Genomic DNA, 27453 nt, shown 5'->3' on the forward strand with positions numbered 1-27453 from the left:
TGATACAGCCAGTATTAGTCATTCAAAAACCAAGCTTTATGTTTTGAATTCCAAGCACCCTTTCGCGGGCCGCACAAAATAACTTCGCGGGCCGCACTTTGCCCAGATCTGCTTTACATGGTTCCGTGCACTTGACGTGCTTCCTCCACTTCAATATAGTAATGTCGTGTGTTTCTGCGCGGCACACGAAATGAGCGTGTGGCGACTAAGGCGCAGAAGCCTGTCTAATCTCGACGGTAGAATGTAAGGCCGGTGTAAATCAAACAACCTTTAATCCAAATTAACGCTTAGTAGAACGTGAACAGCACAAATGGCAGCACGCAGTACGCAGAAATATAAGGTATAAAGTAGGCACAAAGTAGGCACAATGAAGGATTTACAACGATGCTTTATCCTAAAAATCTTCCAACCGTCTGTTCAGCAAAGTAACCAACGAAACGTTATCCAGCATTGAATATATAGGGAACGAAAACGAGACTAATAATGATGATGATCAGACGACGCGACAATTAAATTGAAAATACACAACGGATTCACGAAACAATGCAATGCCGCACGCGCGCGCTAACATCCACCCCCCTTTGACTGGCCACAGTCAACCGAATAATCTTTCTCCAGTAAATGGAGTTTTTGTATAGGTCGCGTAAGATATCCATGAGCGGTTTTCAATTTGAATGTTCTCACGAGGCCGTCTTTGCCCTTGAAAGCATGCACGATTCTGCCGACCTTCCAATTCGAGCGCGCGTATCCATCGTCTGCGATTAAACAAATGTCTCCGACGATTGGGACAGAATGTTCGAAAGCCCATTTCTTTCTTTTGATCAACGTCGGGAGATATTCCTTCGACCATCTCGCCCAGAAATGTCGCAACAGCGTTTGGAGATGGCGAAATCGCTTCGAGACGTTGACACTCGTTTTGGACGGAAAGTTCGGTATATGTCGCAGTGGCCGACCAATTGCCAAATGAGCTGGAGTGATTGCTTGCGGGTTTCTCGGATCGGAACCGAGATACGTCAACGGGCGCTGGTTCATCGCACACTCGATAGCTGTCAAAAGGGTGTAGAGCTCAGTGAAGTTCAACTTTGCCTTACCCAGAATCTTTCTGAGAGGTTCTTTAATGGATCTGTTCATCCTCTCGTAGGAGGCACCGCGGTGTGGAGCACGTTCGGTAATGTATTTCCACGTTATCCCGTTGTCGGTAAGGAATTTTTGCAGAGCTTCATTGTCTGACCGCTTTTTGAAGGACGCGCGTGTGGAAATCTGAATTAAACGTTCAGCCTTTTTGAAAGTCAGTTGGTTGTCGCATATAATTTCTCGACACCAGCCACGCCTGTTTATCATTCGTTGCAGAGCACCGATGAATTCCTCCGTGGACATATCGTTGGTCAATTCCAAATGAATCATTCTACTGTGGGGGCAAGTGAACAAACAAATATACGCTTTTTGCATCGCGTCTTCACCTACTTTAATATAAATTGGCCCCGTGAAATCCAACCCAACCTCAGAAAATGCCGGAGAAGCGCAAATGCGTTCCTTTGGCAGAATGCCCATTTTCTGTTGGAGTGGTTTCGTGTTCCAATGTCGACAAACGATGCAATTTCGCAATACCCTTCTTACCTCGCTCCTGATATGAATAAGGAAACGCTCACGAAGAATAGCGATGGTTGTGTCCTGAGGAGAATGCGAGTTGCTTTCGTGGATATGTAGAATGAGTTTATCCACTAACGGCTCCTTGGTCGGAAGAATAATCGGAGAACTCGTGAACTCAGGCAAATCGCATAAACTCAACCGATCACCGGCAACGATTAGCTTATTTTCGAGGTCTACTCTGGGATCCATGTCTTTAATTTTTGATTTATTCGACACATTCTTACCTTTGTAGAGATTTTCGAATTCGCTTCTGAATCTTACGCGTTGAATCTGACGTAAAAGGAAGTATTCCGCCATCCTGAACTCATTTGGTCCAACGAATCGATTGGTCGCCTGATCGTATTTAGTCAATTTATCAGGGTTTTTCCTTAGAACCTTTTCTGTTGTTAGCAAACGAGAATATGCCTGCGCAAAATTGGGCTGCAACTCTATTGCGTCGCGTTTAAATGGTAACGACACGCAATACTTATCCCCATCGAACGACACTGAATCATTGAATTGTGCAATCGCGTCAACCTCGTCGGAAGTATGAACCAAATCCTTATCTGTAAGCCCAATGCAGTCTTGCTTCCAAATTCGTTCGAGTTTGTTGTCCAACAGTTGCCAAGGATCCAATTCAGAGCGCTGTACTTTTGACGAGCTTCTGGTAAGCAAACAATTAGAAGAACGATTAACTGAGGAATTACGACTACAGGGTCCAGCCAATACCCAACCGAACATAGTTTCAATTGCAAATGGTCCAGATTCGGGGATTTCAGGACTAATAACAGATCCTTGCATCAGTGAGAAATAATAACGTCCTCCCAATAGTATATCCACCGTACCGTCGTCCTTTGGGAGAGGGTCAGCCAGCGGCAATCCGTCAAGGTGTCTAACCTGATCGCAACGTAAAGTGATGGTATCTAATGGCGTGCAAATAACACCGTCTTGAACGTACGCTTCAACTTCAATACAGCCTCTCGGTTCTGAATGTAATGGTTCCAGATTGAATGTGACTAGATCCATTGAACTAGAGGTTGAACTACCGCCAAATCCACTAATATTCATTTGTTGGCTTCGAATAGGCGGTAGCTGCAAGTAATTAGCGGCGTTCCGGGTGATAAAGGACTTCTCCGACAACGAATCGAAAGCAATGCGAACACGCCTAGTCTTACCCTGGTTCGAAATCTGCGCGAGTGCGGTGGGAAGCAAGGTGTCAATTTCGGAGTCCGACGCTGTTGATCGCCTAGCAGCGGATACCATCGCTTTCGCATTCGACGATTCCGTGACGTGCAGTAGTCGGTGATGAGCCTTCCCACATCCTTCGACCTCGCACCGGGCTTTGCACTGATAGAACTGCTTAGGATGTCCAGACTCACCCTGCGATGCGGGACACCTGAAACACACCTTTCCGGGATTCGTTAATAAACGAGACATTCGTTGAGCAGGGGTTAATTTCAGAAATTCTCTACAATCCAGTAACGGATGAGACTTGCTGCAATATGCGCAGAGAGACGACATCGATTGAGTTACCAAAGACTGAGCGGAACAATACTTATCGGTTTTGGAGGTCTGCTGCTTCGTCTTCGGTTGCTTCTCCGATTGCTTGGAGCTAGACCTCTTCAGAGTGTCCATAGTCGCCAATTCTGTTGCAATGAACTCAAACATTAGATCGGACGAAGCTATTTCGTTGGACTCTATCAATGGGCTGATTTTACGCATCCAACGCTCGAGTAATTTCTGAGGTAGCTGCGATTCCAATATCTGAGTGAACATTTGATCCCAGATGATATTATTTTGAGTCAGTATTGACCTCTTTGCATTAGCCCGGTCTAGCATACCTCGCACTTTGTCGAGTTCGAAATCTACCCGGTTCCCTTCAAGCAGATCTTTAATGTGACTGCGAACAATTGCTTGCGTCCTGCCGAATCGTTGCAGTAGCGCAGCAATCGCCGGCTCATAATTAGTCGCATTAGACGGAAAGCCGTTCAGAACACCAGACGCCGATCCCTTCATAGCAGCCTTCAAATAAGTCATTTTGTAAAATTTACTGACCGATTGGTTGTTATGAACAAGTGGTTCAAACGCCTCCCAGAAAGACGGGAAAGAAAGTATGTCGCCATAAAATGAAGGCGGATTCACACCGATTGGTAGACTTCCAGCTGTCCTGTCAGCTTAGTCAATCGCTTTCAATTTCGATAGCTTTGACCTAGCTTGAGGAATGTTGGTTAAATAGACTTGAGTAGCATCTTTCAAACCGTTAATAATATCGGTCTTCAAGTCGCCATCTTCCAATAGATAAATTTTACCATCTACGTAGGATTTCAAATCCGTCATGGACATCTCGACCGATCTCACGTACACTTCAATTTCTTCGACCGAGTTGGAAGTCGTGTACTTGAGTTCGAGTGCCTGCAATAGTTCCAGAAGATCTTTATTCATTCGCTTAAATCGCTTACCAATGACTCTGGGCAGATTGGAGTCCCCGCTAGAATTAGATTTCTCTGCCTCCTTGCGTACGTCGGTGAAGAATTGAGTTAGATTGTGTCTCTCTTCTTTCGGCTCCTGACGCATCGCTTCAATCTGAACTAGGAATCTTTTCTCGGCGGCTTCTTGATGTTGTTTCATCAGTGTAAACATCATCATAATGTCGTTGGGCTTCTCGGTCTGAAGTGAAAATGGATCGGGCGAAGCCGCGGATTGATCTAGCACCGGTGAATCTGGTGGTTGCGTTCTAGATGTCTCCAAATTGTCCGGCTTAAACTCACGAGCTTTCTTCAGTCTTTCCGATAGCACGGCCTTGTTCCCAGTGGTTGGCAATTCGAGAGCAGCAAGTTCTATACGCATCTCTTCAACGGTCATCTTGGCGACAGTCTTGAACGAAGGAGCTAATCGAACTTTCTCGTCGGTCGGAGAGTGTTGCAGCGGCATTCTGATACTAATCGTTTGTCTTCAAAGATCAGGGCAGTTAATGGTGATTGCTAAATTGGTGCAATCGAAAGTACTCTTGACGATGAAACGAACCAAATCTCCGTTGAATAGTACGGAGAGGATTACTTTGTCTTGCTTCTAATATGAAGCAAACGTTAATTGCAGTCGTTGTAAATTGTTTCTGCGCGGCACACGAAATGAGCGTGTGGCGACTAAGGCGCAGAAGCCTGTCTAATCTCGACGGTAGAATGTAAGGCCGGTGTAAATCAAACAACCTTTTTAATCCAAATTAACGCTTAGTAGAACGTGAACAGCACAAATGGCAGCACGCAGTACGCAGAAATATAAGGTATAAAGTAGGCACAAAGTAGGCACAATGGAGGATTTACAACGATGCTTTATCCCAAAAATCTTCCAACCGTCTGTTCAGCAATGTAACCAACGAAACGTTATCCAGCATTGAATATATAGGGAACGAAAACGAGACTAATAATGATGATGATCAGACGACGCGACAATTAAATTGAAAATACACAACGGATTCACGAAACAATGCAATGCCGCACGCGCGCGCTAACATCGTGTACGAATATAAGCAGGACCGTAACTTCCACACCCCAAACCTCCCAATTGTGGGGGGGGGGGCAAGGTCGAAGGGGTCCAAAATTGTATCGTGAATTAGCCTAAATTATAGGGTATTTTTTGAAAATTCATGCAACTTTTTCAAAATATTTTCGCTCTGCGCGCTATTCAATGCCGCCAAATATCTTGATTATTTGGTACCCCTCCCCACGAAAAACTACGCATGATTTATGGAAATGGGTATTTTGGCGTCGGCCATTGCCGCGCCACGACGCACCAAGACATATGACGTTTTAGGCCATGTAACAGGCGACTCCGTGAAGTGTGCCAGAACGATTGGCAGCTATAAAACCTTGGCCGAAAAGGACTGCCCTTATGCTGACCGAAAACCTTGATATATATGCATTACATATATGTTTAATTGTCCGTAGGCGCTAAATGGGCGGCGTCGAATGTTGTTGTCCAAGCAATCTGAACCCCACAAGACAAATGCCATCCCGCAGGGAAAAATTATTTGCCAGTGAAGAAATACAAATTTGAAATCGTGTGCGTCTTTTAGTTTAGTAAGTTTTGGCGATTTCAATATCATGTAACGAAGTCATTATATCGGCGGGTCCACCCGAAGCTGTTTCATCATTATTTACGACCTCAACATTTTCCAAGACCACTCACTCAGCTCTACCGATTATTATATAATATTATATTATGTCACACGATTGTTGATATTCATATACAATGCTCTTTCCAGACATGGGGTAAACGCGATTAGTGATCGTAATCGATAACGAGGATCACAGCGACAAGATAGCGTGATGGATAAGCGTCCGGCTTCTTAATCGGTAGGTCTTGGGTTCGATCCCCGGCCGGGTCAAACCAAAGACCTGATTAGTATCACTGGTATCCATGACTTCCCTGCTTGGCGCTCATGCATTACTGGGAAAGCATGGAGGGGCAATGCAAGAATTAGAAAGCCGTACAAGGCCATATCTGCACCTTCCTTGTCCAGCGGCATATGCACCGCACATCATGCACTCATGGTATGCATACGCACAGATCGTGTGTATGACTATCATGAGTCGGTGTATATGCCGCAAAAACATCAAAGGCAAAATAAACTACGTTCTTTCCTTTCCTTTAAGGATCACAGCATTTTCAAGTAATCGCAACCGATTACATTCGAAAAAAATCCAAAATATTCGTAATCGTAATCGACGACTTCCCATATCTAATCGATTTATTTCTGAAATAACGATTACTTTTTTATTGGTCCAAGGACTATGACATGAACTGAACATCCCTGAACAAGGAAGATAAATTTTACCAGGTTAGTGATAGCACAAACGTCGGATTTTCAAACGCCACCGGTCATTATTACTGAAACTGAAACTGAAAATTGTGATTTGGTTTGGTGCGACCTTCTTGTAAAATTACTCGATTTCGGATTGACTGGGTGATTAAATAAAAATGACTTGAATTGAGTCGGGTCAAACGTTAAAATCAGAGACGGACTTGCGACTCTGAACGGGTGACTTGGTAATCCTACGGACGCAACAATCTATGAAACTTTCATGGAGAATAGAAATATATCAAAAGGTCGTAGTTTGCGTTGCGTAGGGTATATAGATTTCTGATCAGGTCAGTATGGCAACCATTGGTATTCTGTGACCCCCGTGACGTATAGTTGGTTACATGCTGGGTGTTGTTTGTTCTCTTTGTCCATGTTATTATGGGACGGGCAACTTCTCCGGTCGGCGGGCCTGCTGTTGGTAATGAAGTAGCCCATTGGCGGGTCAGATTACGGGATCGACTTGCAAAATCGGAGGAAAATCCTCAAAAATGGTAAATTTGACTTAATAAAAGGTAAACTTTCCGGCTCAGCTCCAAAAATACAGTTTTTCTTTCACATTATCAGGTGGTTGACTAAACAAAAGGTCAACTTTCTGACCCAGCTCCCAAAATACCCGCCGGAGCGTTACTTCAGTGCTGATTTACTGTATCTAAGTCTATTTTGCCATATATTATATTTTTCCATATTACCTGAATTCTCAATAAAGAGGACAAAATCTCCAAAAAGTGGAAATTTGAGCGTCCTCCCAGGACACTTTCAGAATAGTAAAAAAAGAGGACATATACTCTTAAAAGAGGAGGTATGGTAACCCTAATTTATTGCAAACTTTAGGTTTTAACAACAGAGAAAAACAGTATTTAATGAATTTATTAACCTATTGTACTTTAATAGCTGTTGAAGCCGGACATTTGTGGTCGCTCAAAGTTGTCAAAAATTTCTTTAAATTCTGGCTGCATGTCGGATGTAGAAACCCTTAGTAAAAACTGCACGTGTACATCAGTTACATTGGGACGCATCCTTGTCTTGTTAATGTTCATGGTCGAAAAACTGGTGGTTACAGCTCATTTACATGTTTATATTATGCGTTAATTACAGCGATGTAGGCTATACTGCAATTACGCAAGTTGCACAGGGCTTGTTACAGAAAAAATGTCGTGATATGAAAGAGAGTGCCAACCCTTTATCCAAGACTACAAATACACGGGATAAGGCAATCTCTACGTCACGCAATGCAAATCAACATTTTCATTCAGTACCGATTAGAATTAGATAACATTGAACACAACAGCTCGAATATTAATTGAAGAGATTTGAGTCTGGTACCAACTATCAATCTATACTTTCCCGAGTACCTTGAGGTAATATAATGCCTTACTGCATTGTGTTGAGTCGGGTTCCTCCTTTCTGCAATCTTGATATGTGTGAAATTATGGAGGTACTCAACGATTGGGTGAAGGGGCGTGACGTGACAGATTATGTTTGACATTACCAATTCGTGAACGTAGGCTATGTATTCAAGGGCTGTTCAAAAATAACTTTTTTTTTCCGGATTCCAGCCATTCACTTAATAAATTGTCATGTTACTGTAAAAAACGCTGCACGCCAAATTTGGTTCAATTCTGACAAGTATAGGACTCCGCAGATCCAATTAAAAATTTTAATTTATTAGGGAGAATTGAAAAAAAAAATTCAAATTTTTCTGCCAACCCAATGAAATTGTTGATCTGTCTTCAAAGACCATGGAAATCAATTCCTAATCAATTCCAATCTGCGGAGTCCTATACTTGTCAGAATTGAACCAAATTTGGTGTGCAGCGTTTTTTAGGGTAACCTGACAATTTAATCAGTGACTGGCTGGAATCCGGGGGAAAAAGTTATTTTTGAACAGCCCTACGGAGCCTAATACATATAGCCTATATAACTTGTTAGGTAGGCCTACATGGCGCCCATCACCACTATACTGAGGCACTATAGTTTCGAATGCTACATCTGTACCTTATCAATGAAGCACTACCCATATCTGTCGTCAAAGGTTACTCGCAAAACTCTTCTCCTGCGTAAACACTCATATCTATACACGACAAATCTATTCGTCGCTAATAAACAAGCAACACAAATATGAGATAAAGCTTTTATATTCCATTTCATTAGAAAAATCCTTGGCAAAATAGCTCCCGTCTTTTAATAAACGACACGTAGGCATTTTAAAACAGATTAAACTCACCCGCATATAAGCAAAGTGTGGAACTTTCAATAGAGAAATGCGAGATCTGTTGCAACAATGTAGAGCGCGCCAATATTACCAGAGACTTGTCCCATAAACATATACCGAGAGCATAATCATTAGTATTATGTCAGTGACGATCATTACTAGGGCTGGGCACAATGATTCGAGTACTCGAATCAGAATCGAGTATTAATTTTAATGATTCGAGTCGAGTAGTAAAGCACGATTTTTTCGAGTACTGAAATTGTACTCTTCTCGCCACTGAATGTTAATTTATCAACGAGAATAATAGTTTCGATACTCATTTTCACTGTAGAAGCCTTGGAACCTTGATTGGCTGTATCGTAGCATACGAAACATATGGTAGGCTACAAAGCTACGACGGTTACTGGATGTAGCACATTTCCGAAGTCATGATTATCCCACAACATCATCACCAAGTGAAATGAAATCCGTATGGTCGAAAAAAATACCAAAGTATCATTTATGAGACGGATAACAGGCATTAAATTATTTGTGGTGACATAAGATTTAGATATTTGAACTTTGACGTATTATATTATGTCATGGCGTCATAATGGGTGATACTCGATTACTCGACTCGACTCGAAGCATATTACGTGATTCAGAATCGAATCACTCAGGTACTCGATTTTGCCCAGCCCTAATCATTACACCGTAATGAGATTATTACAATCAGTAAGTCCGGGGTTAATCCTACTGATCGGGTTATTACTGTAGCAAAATGTGCCTGGGATGTCACTCGGAGCAGCCACATCCGCTACTTCGGAGGGATTTTTTAGGCATTTGATGTAAGACTCATATATTGTAACGTATTCAAATTTGCCGATTATTTCGTGCACGCATAAGCGCCAACGCTATGTTGCGCAGGCACCGCAAATTGTTCTCCGTACATAGCTCGAATAAATAAACAAGGAATTCGTTCTCATTCTGTGACTTATACTGTATTTGATGTGTTTGCGGAAAAGAAAGTCCTTGGATAAGCTGGGTTGGAGCGGGAGTCGAGAGTGTGCTTACATCCAGTGGAATGATCGAACGGTGAAAGGTTAGCGAGAGTTACTACAGAATTCCGTTCCAAGGCCGTGAATGTTAGCATATTCGCCATAGATGTAAAATACCCTTATAGAATGTTGCGATTTGAGCGGCAATGATCAACGACAAGCTTTCTTACAGTCGTCGAAGTTTGGGAAAACATCTGTAATCGTATCTGAAAATTGAAAGGTATTGAAACATATCTGTGGTAACCCGTTTGATAAAATGACAAAAAATTATAAGGGGAACCCCTATTTTAAAGATCAATTGTGGACAAGCTCAGCAAATAAATAAAAGTAGAAATATACCCACAAATGGCATATTCCTCTCTCTTAAAAATCACATTCCTGTGTTCTCTGCTAATCACTGATTCCAGTACCATTTGGAAGTTGAATTCCCTCTGAAATCATCAATAAATACTAACACCAATAAAGCGATGATCATTATAACCGCAACGTCCATACATTTGATGGATGTGATGTAGACCTCTTAGAGCTAAGCTCTACATGAGGCGAGGAGAGGTAATTGTACCAAGTGTACACGATTAGTCGACGTTACATAAACGATTGAGAAGATTGATCGCGTTGGACACAGTGCAGCACGCCACGCATTTCAATTCCTTTCCCATTTGGTTATCATTAGGAAATTTTCAAGTTCGACTCTACTCGATATGAATCCCCGAGCTGTTCTGAAACGGCCTGCGCGATTTAGATGTGAACGTCAGCTTTTCCGGATATCCAAATGATTTTATTGCTTTCCGCGGACACCTGATCTATAACTTGCTGCACTACATCCTCGAGTCGACTGCATCTAAAATAAAATATGTAATATAATGGCTGTCACTGTGATGCCAATTGCATATCACACGCGAACGAAGTTAGCTATAAACCAGCACGATAATTTGCTATGGTGAAACATATTTAGCTGTTTGACATGGAAATTCTCATGAGTTGTTGACCGGATTGCAAAACAGGACTGCTTGATGTCACAATGTGCATAGTAGCGTGTAAAAATCAAGATCCTGTTATGGCATTTTTTGGTGCGCGACCGTTGCAATATTTCAGCTGGAATTGTACACATATATTTGATTGGATATCATGTATTTCAATTAGGATTCTAGCAAGGGCATAACTAATTGATACCTTAGGTAAGTTATGATACATACATAATACATATTAAAGAGTGTACACAGATACTGACAATTATAGAAAATGTCAGATAGTAACATAGCAATTTAATTTTATGAATTCCGTGATTATGATCTGATAAAGCGCATCAACAAAGAGCTCACGACACCTTCATGGTGGGCTAGGAGCCCTATTACGATAGCGGTGAATGTTCCGATATTATTGCGTCTGCAGGAAAGTCAGCATGACAAGAATTAAACCAAGTTGAGAAGTATCTCTCGCCCGGTAGATGGTATACGGGTGTTTGCTACGGTACATCTAAGATAAGGGAACATACTCATAACTAGGGCTGGGCAAAATCGAGTACCTGAGTGATTCGATTCTGAATCACGAAAAATGCTTCGAGTCGAGTCGAGTATTCGAGTATCACTCATTATGACGTAATAACAGAATGTAATATGTAAAAGTTTAAATATGTACCTTTCATGCCACCACAAATAATATAATGCCTGTTATCGATCACACCAAAGATAGTTTGGTATTTCTCGACTATACGGGTTTCATTGCACTTTGTGACAATGTTGTGAGATGATCATGACTTCGGAAATATATATTTTCAGTAACGTTCGTAGCGTTGTACTATGTCTCGCATGCTGCGATACGACCAGTCAATGTTACTAGGCTTTCACGGGGAAAATTGTATCGGAACTATAATTAGCGTTGATAAATTAACATGCAGTGGCGAGGAGCGTATTATTTCAGTACTCGAAAAAATCGACTTTTACTACTCGACTCGAATCATTAAAATTATTACTCGATTCAGATTCGAGTACTCGAATCATTGTGCCCAGCCCTACTCATAACGTGATAAGATACGAAATCAGCTCACTTGTCAACGTTGATTGTAACATACTGCGGGATGAATTTGTCCAAAATAGATTGCTCTCGCTTGTTCTGCTGAAATATTGCTTGAGAGTCCTTTTCTTTATCCGGGTCAAGCAACATTCTGGGAGTACAATAAACGTTAAGAGGCAACAAATAATACGAATAAGACAAGTAAGCGAAAACCTATTCTGCGTTATAACGATAAAATGTTCACTGTCATTGTGCGAGGCAGATCCTTGTTTCATTTAAACTAGGGTTACCATATTTTGGAAATCTGAAGAGGACACTTTTCAGAAATTGTAAACTTGCAAAACCAGAGGAGAATTCTCAAAAATTGGTAAATTTTTCCCACATTGTGGTATGCTGACTAAAAAAAGGTCAACTTCCTCGCTCGGTGCCCAAAATACAGTATTTTCCTTCACACTGCCGGGTGGTTGACTAAAAATAAAGATCAACTTTTTACTCGGCTCCCGAGATACCTGCCGGAGCGTAACTCTGGTGCTGATTTACGGCATGTCAGTTGAAGTTTGCTATAGTTATGACCAAAATTCTCAAAAAAGGGTACAAAATGTCAAAAAAGAGGACGAAAGGGCGTCCTCCAGGGACACTTTCAAAAAAGTCAAAAAAGAGGACAGATCCTCATAATAGTGGACGTATTGTAACCCTAATTATTAAGTGCTTGCGTCAACAATTATTTAGTTGACCAAGACAATTCTTTGTCAACAAAAGGCTTTTTTTGTGTAAATCGCAGATTTGCCATCGCGTTGTTTTGTTTCACGATGAAATCGTTGTATTTATATTGCATGTTGCTGGTATAGTAACGCATATTTCAAAGTTTGTTGTTGTGATTATTACTCTGCGTACATCATGGTGTGTGATTTTGATTATTACGTCATACTTTACCTTATTGGTTTTGCTTTTAAAGCTGTCTAAATCCCGTTGGTGTACATATAACTTTTGAAAATACGCACCCGAAAAGTCCTCGAGTTTTATTAAATGCTATACTGCAATGGATGTTGTATTGGAAGCAATCTTCAAGTTTTTTACCACGAAAAAGATCATTAAACAAGACCAAACATACACAATGTATACTTCTTAGCGGCAGCCAAAAGCGATTTGTATCTGCTTCAGTTATTCGATTCTAAGTCGACTGTTCAGTGTTCATGGAAAATATTATGTGTAGCAGTCCCTACTAGGCTGATCGACCACTTGGCCAGCTCGGAGCCTCTTCTGGCCCAAGAGGAATTTTAAACGACGGGACACAAATATACCATGGGATTACTACAACTCTGTCTCTAACCGGAATATAAACTCATGATCTCGCTGTACCCCGTATTGGGGTCAAACACGTAGCATGCCGACTGCATTCTACTATTCGCGACCGGAATAGCGCGATATTTTAGGTAAATTGTCGAAAATCAAGGTAGTTTTATCCATACCAGTGGTCAGGAACCTATGGCTCGCGAGCCATATATGGCTCTTTTGGGGCTCTTTTGCCAAATATATATTTTTGTACTGAATTGCAGTGACTTGTGGGTAAATTTTCATCACGGCCAGAATAATTATTCTCGATGACAATGCCGTTTTCAGGTTTAGGCGCTCGGACTCCCTCTTTTCAAAATCACCAAATTTAGGTTACTGTCAAGGCGGCGGCCAATATCACTCGCGAATTGTATGTACCCGACTCGAAATCTTGAATTGTGCGATACGTTGATTAATCAAAGAGCATATAGCAGACCTGGCGGCGCCCATTTCAAAACGCAGTTATCACATACACATTGTCTTCCTGATCTACGGCGCGAAATGAACTGTTGTGGATGCGACATTCACAATTACAAACTCAAATTACTAATGACGCCATAGCTAGCCACGTTCTTGATAGGTAAGTATAGCTCTGTGTTTGTTTGTTTTGTGGTATTCATGGTGTTTGTCGACTACTATGGTCATTTTTTCCGTAACTGCCGACTCATAGCACGGCCCACTTCTAGGCTTTTTGTTAGACACCGCATACGCGGATGAGGTGGCGAGGAGGAGCCTAGATAAACCTCCAACACTTAGGCATAGGAATTCTGAAGTCGACCTCTGTCGGACTCGAACCCGCACCCATTGGTGTTGCAGCAACGGATTATACCACTGCGCTATCTCGCAACCATATAGGTTAGTGTAGTACCGGCGGTAAAATGAATACGTGTAGCGCAACGTTATGTTACCGCCGAATACTTTGAGAAATGAGAAGTCAATAAGTATTTAGATTTTCGGAATCAGTGTAACAGTTATAATAAATTCTAAACTACTTACGATGAACGGCGTTGGTGAGACTTGGCCTGTCTGTGCCTTACCTCTCGTTTCGAGCTTTATTTTCGAACAGTAAATACCAGTTTTTACAGAGAAAATATGGCGCACACGAGGAATCCCATGTAATGAGTTCGAAATCGTGCTACCATGACGGCATTTATTTTCAATTGTGACGTAACAGTTGATTGACATGTATGGCTCTTTAGGAGTTGAGATGGAAAAAAATAGGGCCAATATGGCTCTTCGGACAAAAACGGTTCCCGGCCACTGATCTATACTCTAGGTTTACCATAGTTTTATCGTCATACCCAATCGTTGCTATCACCATCAGAGAGTGATATGAAGTAGACATTCAGAGAATTTTGATCAAAGATATTACTGTATTGTAATAATACTGTAAAAAGCTGCTATTTTTCAAAATGTCACCAGTGTAAAACAGTAATTCTCAACAGGGTTCGTTGAGCCAGTCTCAATGGATCGCTGGGGGTTAACACTAGGGATGATGTGAACCTCTGAAAGGTTCAGGTTCGTGCGAACGTGAACCTTTTTACAAGGTTCTGTGTGAACGCGAGCGTGAACCACGTGACGTCATCTTGCTAATTCAAAGTGATATATTATTGTACACGATAAGTAGCGACGATTCGGTCCTCATAACGTCACAATGCTGAAGTACATCCTGACTTTTTGAACGTCGCCAAATGTATCAACGGGAGCAAGCAAACGATGTAATAATCCCATAAAATCAACATCTTCCATCGCTTTGACAACAATTTCGAAGAGGTCTAGCAAGGCCTTTACGGTCTAGGCCAGACCGGACAATGTATTCGGCGCGTGAGTTTTGCTACGTTGATATTGAGAATAGTGTAAAACGGCTTTTACCCCATTAACAAGTTATACAGCAGTAGCCAACACCCCAATCGCACGGATTTGGTTTTTATGATACAATAAACATATGAAATCGAGATGGACCGTGTACGCTTGCTAGGTTTTTTTCCTCAGACAACGATATCAATTTCATTGATTAGTTGAAGCATCATTCACTGACTACCGACATTGATGTTGTGTGATTGCGGGTCAAGCTCTCAGCAAAGAGTCGCTAAATATTCACAAACAGAAGGCTGGGTATTTCCAGCAAAGTTTCGTAGCAAAGCAAGTAAAATTTTTGAGATTTTCAAGGTGCATGCTCGCTTAGTGTTGGTTTTTTTATGCTGCCAGCACAATGCATAGAGTGTCCCGCAGTTGGAATTGCAATAAATTTCGACTAAAGATGTTATAAAGACCTGTAAAATGTAATATAAGAAAAAGGTTCACAGCGCAGAACCTACCAAGGTTCTTTTTTAAACGTGAACCTCTAAATTTCTGAGATTCAGACACAGAACGCGAACGTGACCTCACGTTCACACCATCCCTAGTTAACACACACCCGACTTATACAGCAGACGTCACACTAATTTGCAGTAAATATCCATTATAATATTTTTAGTTTTGTCAGAAAATCATGGTTTTGTTCTTTTAACACCGTTACTGTCTATCTATATTGTGCAATACTGGTGTAGAACATTCCAAGGTTCGTTTGCGAATACAAACTTCTGGAATATCGAGGTTAGCTTCTCTAACACGATCGCGAATCGAACGTTTGCATCATCCCCACTGACATATCTGTTGTTATTTTATTACAATATATCTCTGGCATGGTTAGAAGAATAAAAAATTTGCTGATATGTGTATTTAAATCACGATTTCGTACTTGAGTCCTTTTTCTTTTTCGCTGCTGATGTGAAACACGATCGGATAGATCTCTTTTACATGCAGCATGGTGTTGAAGGTTTCCAACGACGTACACTTCTCGTTGTATGTAACTATGCAGTGTTTACCCTGAAATACAGTGTTTCGTAATGTAATTTATGACAGTAAAATAGATTTTCGTCCTCATTCGTTGATCACGCATAACCCTGTAAATCTTACAACAATATTAATAACGGCATTTGAAAACAAGAGCCATCGTATGCGGTATACGAGGACAAAATACTATATGTTTTAGGTATAGAGATGGTGCGTTAGAATATCACTTAATTTTGATTGTAAATATCATGTTGACACTCTTCCGTCATGGCCAAGTTTGGAGATATTGATCCCACAATTCGGCGTAGCAACAGAGTAATACCGCCTGATGGAATTGATATTTGGGATTTAGTGATATTGGCCAGGTATTAGCCAAGGTTTCATACTGATAAATACTAAATAAGTTTAGGATAGCTGTTTCTTTGGATTGTATTGCATTTCAACTTCGCCACAATCAAATGATCAAAAACAATCACCCATCCCGATCTCATCTCATGGAACATCTCACTGATACTTGTGTATCGGAAAGAGCAATATAGCTTATACTATAGCTGATGACGCATCGTAGACATGGCTGAGCCGTCTGAGATCAGACTTGGACAACTAGATAATTCTAGTTGTATAATTTCACTAAATTAGAGCGAAATGAAGTATTATAATTCTAATCTAATTTGTGAAATGCTTCTATGTCCAATTCTAATTCCAATCTAATTTGTGAAATGCTTCCATGCTCTAATTCCAATCTAATTTGTGAAATGGTCCTATGTTCTAATTTTAGTTCTAATCTAATTGATTTTTTCCCTGAAAATACTTCATTATCCGCGAGGTAACAAAAATATCCCTCTCGCACAGGAAAATCCAGTGCCAAGCCACCATCGCATTACTTACACCAGGGGCGGGCAACTTCTCCATCCGGCGAACCGGACAGGGCAACATGAACATAAGGCGGGCCGAACTCCTGAATTTTTTTGTGTGATTTTAGTGGAACTCTCCCCGTGGGACAGAGCCACATATCCGTCCATCATACACGGCACTACATTTTTACATACAATTCAGAGACGCACACATCCCTGCAATTGCGAACTATATCTGGATTGGGCAACCGATTCACGGGCGAGCCCAAATCGGTGATATGAATGTGATAAAAAAATGGGAGTGCACCGGGATTCTAGTCGCGCGAAGCGCGAAAATTTTCTGCATAAATGAACGAATTTGATTAATAATATTGGTGAGTGTCTGAGCAAGTGGTTTCTTCTAAAATTTACAGCAAGATTAATTAGAATTTTGAACATTGATCATGGCATAAGAATATACATTATACAATATACATACATTCATGAGCTTATCGCATATTATTCACTTCGGGCGGGCTCAATCTTATTAATTACTTTGTTGAAAACTCCTGCAACCCAACGGCCTCAGGCTATTATAGTGTATCTATGATATTGTATTCTCATAATCAAGACATGTACGTAGAGACACTGAATCGCGCGAAGCTCGCGAATTTTTTTTTAGTTTGAATCCATCTACTCGAAAATATTCCACTATTTACAGATATTACGAATATTTTCGAAAAATTTGGAAATAGCATGGCCCCATTCTCCCCTGGCCCCGTCATTGCGATGAACAATGACATCAGTAGTATTGGAACGTCGCTTTGTCTTGCTAATGTTCATGATCGAAAATGTTTGCGCCTAATTGCCTGTAGACGGCGACGCGGGCCACACCATCACGTAAGACCGTAAACTGTCGGCGGGCCGCACAAAATCCCGTCGCGGGCCGGATCCGACCTGCGGGCCGTATGTTGCCCGCCCCTGACTTACACCGTACTTACAATCATAGTAGTAATTGTGACAAATAATAGCCATGCGTTAGTCCAACGCCGAAGCCATTTCGGCTAGTGGGGTATGGTGTTGTTGGGCACTGCCGAATAGCTAATTTTGGAACAACAACAATAATTCAGCATTTCAAAATGCTTTACTTTGCGTTCTTCCAAAATCACAAATCAGATCGCCTGCCGCATGTGGCTTGCGTCTTGGTGACCCCTGGTGAGTGCAAAACGAGCCAAGCTTGGTGTGGTAACCATTCTCATGGTTATGGGAACGCACTGTGATTTGATATGATCTGTGCTTGATTGTTGCCGTATTTATTTCTCATTCACAATTTCATTCAATTTCCAAGTCTTTTGCGAATTCTGTAATTCTAATTCTAATCTAATTTGGAAAAAGCTGTATAGCTCTAATTCTAATTGTAATCTAATTTGAAAAAAAACTGTGTAGCTCTAATTCTAATTCTAGTCTAATTTGGAAAAAAACTGTGTAGCTCTAATTCTAATTCTAATCTAATTTGGAAAAAGCTGTGTAGCTCTAATTCTAATTCTAATCTAATTAAGAAAAGCTGAAAATTTTCTAGTTGTCCAAGTCTGTCTGACATGTGTATTTTTCTGCCTCATTTTACGATATCAAAATACAGATGCATAACTTTAGGATATATGAAGAACCTGTGACTGCACTTTGGGCAACCAAATGGGGTTAGCAATGTCTGGTCGGTTCGTAAACAGATCAGTTAATTTGAAAACTTTCCACCCAAGTCTAAAATTGATTAGAAGTGGTCCTGAACCTAAGCTACTTTCGAAATGATTCCGAAAATATGCATTATATCCTACCCCGGGCACTTTAAATGCCCCTGAATTGCCCTACTAAGACGTTGAAAATTGGCATTGTTTCAAACAATCGAAGCCGTGCAATACAACGACCAACAATCATGTATTGGGGCGCTCCGACTGTTCGCAAGAATGCCGTGTAGCGCATCTAACCCTAGGTTAGTTACCTGTATTCAAAGCTAAGACATAAAGGTATATGAGCTGGATTTCGACATTGCGATATCAATCATATCAACCTTAGGTTTGAATAGTGCAATTACCGAAAATTTATTAGATTTCGAGTGAGTACCGCTCGGAAAAATTTGCAATGGCCTGAAAAATGGACTGCACAACATGATAGGTTAAATTTTACCTTTTGCATTATGCTTCTCACAGCTTCAACCGTCACGAACTCGTGCATATCTGGACTGATAGTGCGGCAAGAAATCGCTTCTGTACTTACAACGCGTCTAAACGCTTCCTGTTCGCCGCATTTGACAGACTCTGAAAGTATAATGTTAAGTTCAGCGTGTATTTACCCCTGTGTACTGTATTAAGTCTCCAGCCGAGCATATATTTTAGTGTACTTCAGAGAAACGAAACACACATTTTCGCGAACCGAATTTGCTGACTAGGACTGGGACAATGTGGTGAAATTGACGACGAGCCAATGTCAAAAAAATCCGCCACCTTCCAATGTTTCTCCCAATTTTTGTGCATAAGCATGCTCATGCTCATGGACAGGCAAAATATCCACGGGCGTGGGTAAAATGATTCAATTTATATTTTGAAACAAATGCGCAGATCCTTCATAATCGGTTATTCTCGTAAATCAGGTGTAGCCAACCTTTTTGCCATTCACGGCCGCATTTCAACTACTCATAGAGCCTACGGCCGCATTCCAGGGCATAGTCGTAATGAATTCACTGGACGCCAAATGCCCATCTTAGAGTGTTTATGTCCATTTGCGGTGAACTCCGGACTAATCTATTTAATGATATAGGCTTGCTATACGCAACGAAATCGCGAGTAGTCACTGGTCATGTTTAGAGCCCGACCGATTATCGGCTCGCCGATAATATCGAGTCGATATCACGCTTGGAGAGAAATATCGGTATCGGCCATTGAAGGTAAAAAAATATCGGCCATTTTCGTGACGTCACAACATGGTGGCAGGGAGTCAGAGAAGTCGATAGAAGACGTCAGGACGGTAGATTATAAAAATAAATGGCCAAGCTGGATATAGTGCATACTGCATACAGGGCAGTAGGCGTGCCAATCTGAAAAATACTATAGATAACGAACCATCGTTATGCCCCACTGACTTCGTGGGAATCCCCCTGCAGTAATCGATCACCAAAGCCAGAGAGCAGCTGGATGGATAGTTGTCTGCAGAAGATTTCAATCAGTAAGAGAAATGAGAACTTCAATCGTGCTGGACTGACCCTCGTGATGATAGAGAAAAGAGTCGCGTCGAAACATTTCTCTGAAGATAGTGCTATTGGTTCGGTACCAACAGAGCTAATTATACCAGTGATGTATGAAGTCCTCCGACTGAGGCCTGCGAGGCCACCATGATAGGAAATATGCGAGCATAGAGGGGAAGAAAATCAAGCAAACGTGGAGTAAAGTCAATAATTGATACGAAAATTTCTGATTCCATGATGGCATTGGTCAATTCTGACAAAAAAGCGTAAAATATTGATTGTTGAAATGCTGGTCATGGTCAACTCAATGCCCAAGGGGGATGGGTGAAGCAGTTGCAGACGTGGACAATTTGAGTTGTTTGCACATTCTATTCAGCTATTTTTACCGATGTGCTGAAGGCTCCAGGTGCACTGCCAACAGAATATCAATATTAATATCAATATTTGGTGAAACCATTGAAGGAAAGATCCCCTGTGGCAATACGCAATAACTATGGTACCAAGTGAAAGACTGCTCACTGTGTTTAGTACTATATACATCATTTATGGAAGACCACGGAAGTTCACTCCATGGAGAAAGGGCCCAGAAATTGTGCTTCGTGAACTGTAATCTGCAACTGCTGGATTGGTGCTTTTGATATATTTTTATAGCCCCTAGATCATTTATTTTATGTTCACGCATATCAATGGCTGTAAAGTTGTTGTAATAAATGCTCTGAGGTGTTAAACATGGGCCTTGAGCTAGATTCCATATCTTTTGAATATCGGCTGAATATATCGGGGTTATCGGTGGAGGTACTGGATATCGGTCTTATCGGTATCGGCTCAGAAATCCAATATCGGTCGGGCTCTAGTCATGTTATGGGACTGCATATTGTCGCGACAAGCGCGAACATTTTTTTCATATTTACTAATTAATTTCATGATTATTCTTAGTACTTTTCCATATTACTATCAAACATTTATCCTTTCTCAGCCCATGGATGTGATCACATCCACCGGTGGAGTTGATGGACGGGGTATTTTCGAAAATTTAGGTTATAAATGGTGATGCATCTTTGGGTTGGCCAATTGTTATTAGTCACATGCTTGCATGCTGGGATTTCTTGACCTCCCATCAGGATTGTCGGCATAATGACGAGTACACGATTCCGAATTGGTATTTCTATATGGGGCGCATCGTTTTCCTCTGCTGTTCGAATCTGCAATGAGGGGCTATAATTGCAAAGGGGCTTACTACATTAAAATCCAAAAATGAAGTCACATTGATTCGCGCGCAGCGTGAAGAAAAGTTCAAGAATATTGAAAATCTAGCAAAAATCGGGAGTCAATTCGTAAATTCAAATAGCATGTCGACGGCCGTCAACACATACTAATTGAATTACGTGACCACGGCCGCACAAATTCACTTCTACGGCTACTTATGATAGTGATCAGGTAATTGTACTGATCAATTGATCATAGGCAGACTTGATCGACTAACCTAACCAAATATTAAGTTTTACATTCTCATATTTTAAAGACAGAAAAATTATGTCTTACTGGGTTATGTTAGTTGAGCTATAATGATGAACTGAATCCATAATCTTCGATTTTCAGCGAATTGCTGCAAAGGGCGTTATACGTTGACAAGCCTACACCAGCGTCACCATGCGTCTTCAGTAGGGATGAGCAAATAAGTATCACTGATATCAGGAACTGTTAATTAACACTGCGTTGCCCACAATAGGATGATTCCTGTTGATTGGACATGCCCGATTTTAGTTATTCCACATGGAAACAATTACAATCCATTTCGAAACCTTTTGGGCATCCGGAGTCGATGTTTTGTGTGAAACAGCGTCATAAAAGTGAGAGGAATATAAGTAATCGGAATCGCTACGATTTGTTTTAAATGACCAGCAGGACAACAAATTGACTGTATCAGCCTGCTGAGACCTATACGCGAAACTGCAATATGAATATACTACATTATTAGCGATTGTTCGGCTTGGTAATGTTCGGTTTCTTTGAAACAAAGAATTTGTCAAATTTGCAAATACTTACTCGGGACGGGGAAGTCAAATTCGCGAAAGCCGGTAATGGTCGTCAGTTTGTAGCTGAGAACTGTGGACAAGCTGAGCGGAACAAACGAACAGGGACGATATTCGCCCTTTTCTCTGGGCGCCTTTTTCACAACCGTGTAAGGAAAAGCCTGAAAAAAGTACAATAAAATTAACTTGAAAGTTGGAAGTCTCAATAAGACACAGATCAAAATACGGAAGACGAGTGTGCAAACGCCACCTTTTGGAGCTGTGATGACGACACCATCCCGATAAAGTTATTAAAATACTTTTACCTTTTTAATGGAATCAAAACCATTGATGGTGGTCGACGTGCAAAAATCTTGACTACCCGGCATCGTCTGTACAGAAATAAAGAAACAAACGGATGAAATGTGAAGAAGACTTAACGATCATAGAGTATTGTTGCCGTGGCGTTTCAATTCTCAGAAAATCGCCATCAAATAACTACCGTGAAATAGCATACGTATATGTTGCTGACGATTATCTTTGACGACAGTCAGCCGAAAATGATAGGGGATCTTTCAATATCAATATTTTTATCCAATTGTATATTGATGTTTTTTACCTCCAAAAGAGTATTCATATCTATGTGAGTAAAATAAGCTACACTACGGCAAATTATTAAAATATATTTCTTGATGCAGCCCAATCGGATCAGTAAGCCTATAACACAAAATAACACAGGGTGCCAACCTTGTCGTCATTATTCTCTGAATCAGTGTCATCTTTAGCGCATGGAATGAGAGATATAGGCCTACGTAATATGTTTATAAACGGGGATCACTTGCGAGGTCATACGAAATGGACATTGAATAGTATATTTATCTGAAATGAACCCGAATATTTTCGACTGACGCTGGACAGGGGCAATCACCAGCAATTTCTGGAGACTTGAGATTTGTACAATAACATTGCGAGTTGCGCCACTTTGTATCACTGATGTAGCTATAGCTAAAATCTATCCATGGTAACACGTGAAAAGCCGAACTTGTTTGTTGCGCACCCGTCCTCTTTGAATCAACATGATATAATACGTATTTAGAAATCCATATTCCATGCTACATCACTGCTATAATGGAACCGTCTATTGCAATTACTGGTATTCCGATTACCAGCGCGGATCCTTGTCAAGTATGAACGCTGGAAGAATGTACGCTTACGTTAAATATCCTTTGAAAATATTGCGGAGGCTTGCTCGGGGATGCGGCTGGCTTCATGAATTGCTTACTCGATACGCTGAAACAGTTGCATCGTGGCGGTAATACTTGCATCAAATAACATTTACACGACAGTAACGGCTAATTTTGATCGGGATTTGACGAATGACATCCGCTGACTTCGAAATATTTTCGGAATTGCAAAGTAAATCAAATTCTATCGGCGTGATTTCATGAGTGATTAAGAATTGCCGACAACTGACCAAACTCCGTAAATGCACAATCAAAAATTGATTTATTCATAATCACGTCATCCTGTAGCCACCCGCACAAAACCGTAATCACCACATACTAATATCTGTAGCTGGGAATCCGCCCGATTTTTCCGTTGTCTTCTCCGTTGAATAAATTCACGTGATAGGCGTGCCAATCCTGCGAATTGCTGCATTTCGTGTTGACAACGTGTAGCACAGTTCCTTTCTCGAAGCCCAAGTAGCCTTCCTTGTTCTTCAAACTATAATTAGCGCTGCACGACGAGATGAAAAAGACGAAATCTTTTACTACAGCTACAGAATTTATTCCTATGATAGCAACTATATCAGTATAGATATCTGCATTGGCAACGATCTTGATCAAAATACACAAATATGCTTTGTTCTAATGTTTCTAGAATCTGCTGCCGTAGCAGATGATTTGTGCGGCCGTCGACATGCAAATTGAAATTACGAATTTACTCCTGAATTCTCAAGAGATTTCAATTAGTCTTGAAATTTTCTTCGCGCAATGCGACTTCTTTTCTCGATTTTAATATATTAGGGCCCCTTGCAATCTGGACCGGGATCGGAATCGTGTGCCCTTCACGAAAGAAATTTGTTTCTGTTAAATTTGGGCGATTCCAATATATTCCCACTACACCGACAATCGTGACGAGGGACCAAGAAATAACAGCATGAGACAAAATAAAAAACTAACAACAATTGGCCAACCCGAAGATACATTATCATTTGTAACTCTTCCTAGATTTTCCAAAGCATTCCCTCTATCAACTCTGCCGGTGAATCCGATCATGTGGGCAAAGAAAGGATAAATACTTGATAGTAATATGTGATGCTGCTACTATTAATGACTGAATCCATTCATTATCTGAAAAACTTTCGCGTTTCGCGGCCCATAACCAGTCTCAGTGATTATTATTCATAACATTACCACTCGCGATTTGGGTGCGTATAATAGGCCGATATGAAAGGTGGGAAAGCCCGAAGTTCACCGGAAATGGACAATTGGACATGGACAGTTTAACATAGGTATTTTGCGTCCAGTTAGTTCAATACGGCTTTGCCCTGGAATGCGGCCGTAGACTACATGAGTAATCGAAATATGGCCGTGATTAGCAAAAAGGTTGCCCACCTCTGTTCTAGATCATTGCGGCCTTGAATCATCTTATTACCATTATTAAGGCATGTTAGTAGGCATCATTAACCTTAATCCATGTATTACGGGACAGTAGGACTTATGGTAACCAACTAGAAACACGATATTGAAATCAATGCCGTTTAGCATATGTCAAATCTATTTCCAATTCATAATAGAACATTGAACAGGACTGAAATACTGCAAAATTCAGTTGCTTGTTTGCCTGCTGTATTTGGCTCAACGATTACTGCTTACACCGGGGGTGCGCATTAGGCCTACGACATCCATAAATTTCCATAAACCATAAATTTCGTGTAAATCAGGGGTGTCAAACATACGGCCCGCGGGCCGCATCCGGTCCGCCAGACGATTTCATCTGGCTCGCGAAGCAATTCTGAATAGATTGGAAAAGTGTTACATTATTCAACACATTTGTAACAAATGTTGAGATATTTTGCAGTAAATAATTTCATTGAATATTTCCTCAAGACAGCAAATTTTGATCATGTTCATGGGCCACATTATAAACACCAGACTACGGTGTTGAGGGTTTAATCTCTCTATTTCAAAAAGGCAAAAGTGCACACAGAATTCAGAGTTTTATGGAGAACTGGACCAAAAAGTAGTTATTCACAGAAGCCAAAATGCCGATGCGGAACCGTTATATGGAGTTTACATCGAGATATATCTTAGTTACAAAAATACATATTTCAAATATCTATGATTGCACTGCAATGTCACTTCCCACCCAGTAGTTCACCGGACTTAAGAGAAACCCGACTTGGGATTTAATGATATTAATCCAAATCCCAGCGTCCTCGTTTACACTTAAATATCCTGTATTCCACACTGCGTATACGTTGGGCTAACGCCAGATTACGACTACAGCAAAGGGAGCATATAAATATGGCAACTTATATCGTCGTTGGCGCCACTGTTTTATAATTTCTTAACTGTATTCAACCGGTCAATCATCTTAATTTTGCCATTTTCATTGTTAGGGAATAAACATGCTGGGACTTGCTAGAATAGAACCCCTATGAGCCGTGTAATATTATCTATATATGCTTGATATTAAAGTATTCAAGTGAAAAAAGCAAGACCCCGAGGTAGCATTTTGGAATCAGTTCACTGGTCCGGCCTGCGGGCGATTTGAAGGCTTGAATCCGGCCCGCGACGCAATTTGAGTTTGACACCCCTGGTCTAAAGGGTAAGAGAAAAGACCGCATTTAGTTCCTACCAAAGCATAGCGTTTCATCAGCAACAATTCAATTGAATGTTTAATATTTGGGTCTTTAGAATTTAACGTGCCATGTCTCGACATTCGAAGCATATATTTGCCGTAATTGAAATTTACTTCGGAAACAGCGAGCGGCGTACATTGTTATTCCAGAATTAGTGACCATATATCCTATTTATTTGCAATCTCGCATATATCATACAATGTGAATTCAGGATGTGTGACAGACAGATGTTCAACTACGCGGAAACTCAGACCATAGTATTTAACTAGTGTTGACCTGGTGGGGGTAATGATACTATAATGCCGGAAAGGGCCATTATGACGGCAGTCCAAGAGCAATCCGAAGCTGTTTTGTCGGCGATGTAGCTGCTGACGAAATTAACAATACGAAAACGTGAATAAAATTGATATCCTGTCAATAAAGAATTCAAAATAAGGTGGCCTTTTCATAATCCGTTTTGAAAGGATATATACATGAGGACTGAGGAGTCTGGGTTTGGCATGAGAATTTGTTTCCAAGTCACGACTAATTCCACATCTCTCATACGTCGTTTCCTATAGCCAAGTCAATTGATCTTAGGACGGTAACTAAGTCATTTAAAACACGTAACCACGTCACTCACACGAGACTGACTCGTGCAAAGTCATTAATCAATAAAATTAATCATTGGACCGCATGTTTATCACCCGTGTCGAAAGCCCTGTATCATAGCTGGATTGGAGATCTGACAGAGTCTACTCGATTTAAAATAGTATTGCCATATTTTTTTTGCATACCGTATCGAATTTATCCATACCTCGCCCGAACACTTGCTCTAATTTATGCCATTTTACTGCAATGTGCAATACTGCATGACTTCATGACTGCATGACTTGTTGGCCAAGGTGGGTGCTTGATTTAGTGACTTCTTCTGGGCGTATCGATTCCATATCGTCTTTCCATTGTATCGCGTGGCGTTTGGAACACATTCGATAATAGCAACAAACAAACGAACGATGCTCGTCATTGCACTTCTCAGATTTCAAGATTATCGAACTTTGTAAACGTCGGTAACGGAATATGCCGTAACATTGTAATTTGATATGTGATGTAGCCTACATAACTTGGCCGCAATCGATTGTCTGCTTCGGAATCCCGTTTCAAATTATTCGGAAGTTGCCGTCAATGGACTCATTTTGCACTAGGCCGCATGGAATTTGCGATTGAAATTGTATGGTCGTATTTTTAGTCTTGTCTAGCTCCGTGAAATCAATGACATGTACTTCGAGCTTTTGTAAGGTTACGTTACCGATTGATCATACATTCAGCATATGTATTTCGTGAATAGATGATACGGAAATTACAATTTTGAACCCTCACGACTCAGTATACGAATGACAGCAGTCCAATTTAAATCCATGGTAAACATGTATAGTTTATAGAACTTTTCCAATGCTAAATTTCACGTACATGTCATCATAAACGATTGTGGTCGTCATTGACTAATACAAGTCAAGTATAAGCAAGCGTAAGACCGTGCATTTCTCCTCATGTCCATATATAGTAGTATATTGGTATTTAAAGGACATGCGGAAATGATTCCATTC

The 27453-nt window shown here is 40.9% G+C and overlaps 2 protein-coding genes across 3 annotated transcripts in view; both read right to left on the reverse strand.

The window, feature by feature from the left end:
* Nucleotides 1-564: 564 nt before the first annotated feature.
* Nucleotides 565-3666, reverse strand: LOC145457574 (uncharacterized). The gene has a single exon (XM_080335796.1). The coding sequence runs from the start codon at nt 3664-3666 to the stop codon at nt 565-567; it is 3102 nt and encodes a 1033-aa protein (XP_080191922.1).
* A 5935-nt stretch (nt 3667-9601) lies between these two features.
* Nucleotides 9602-27453, reverse strand: part of LOC145456983 (caspase recruitment domain-containing protein 11-like) — a 49197-nt gene continuing 31345 nt past the window's right edge. For both annotated transcript variants that reach the window (XM_080335133.1, XM_080335134.1), the window contains exons 14-21: nt 23563-23736; nt 23214-23289; nt 22326-22391; nt 22034-22181; nt 18934-19064; nt 15825-15952; nt 11787-11903; nt 9602-10580 (exon numbers count right to left, since the gene is read on the reverse strand). In XM_080335133.1, the coding sequence (XP_080191259.1) occupies nt 10478-10580; nt 11787-11903; nt 15825-15952; nt 18934-19064; nt 22034-22181; nt 22326-22391; nt 23214-23289; nt 23563-23736 (943 nt within the window). In that variant the 3' untranslated portion in view covers nt 9602-10477. The remainder of the gene's footprint in view (nt 10581-11786; nt 11904-15824; nt 15953-18933; nt 19065-22033; nt 22182-22325; nt 22392-23213; nt 23290-23562; nt 23737-27453) is intronic.

This window comes from Botryllus schlosseri, chromosome 15 (assembly GCF_051294905.1).
Source record: "Botryllus schlosseri isolate E-star chromosome 15, Bs_hap1, whole genome shotgun sequence".
Taxonomy (NCBI): Eukaryota; Metazoa; Chordata; class Ascidiacea; order Stolidobranchia; family Styelidae; genus Botryllus; species Botryllus schlosseri.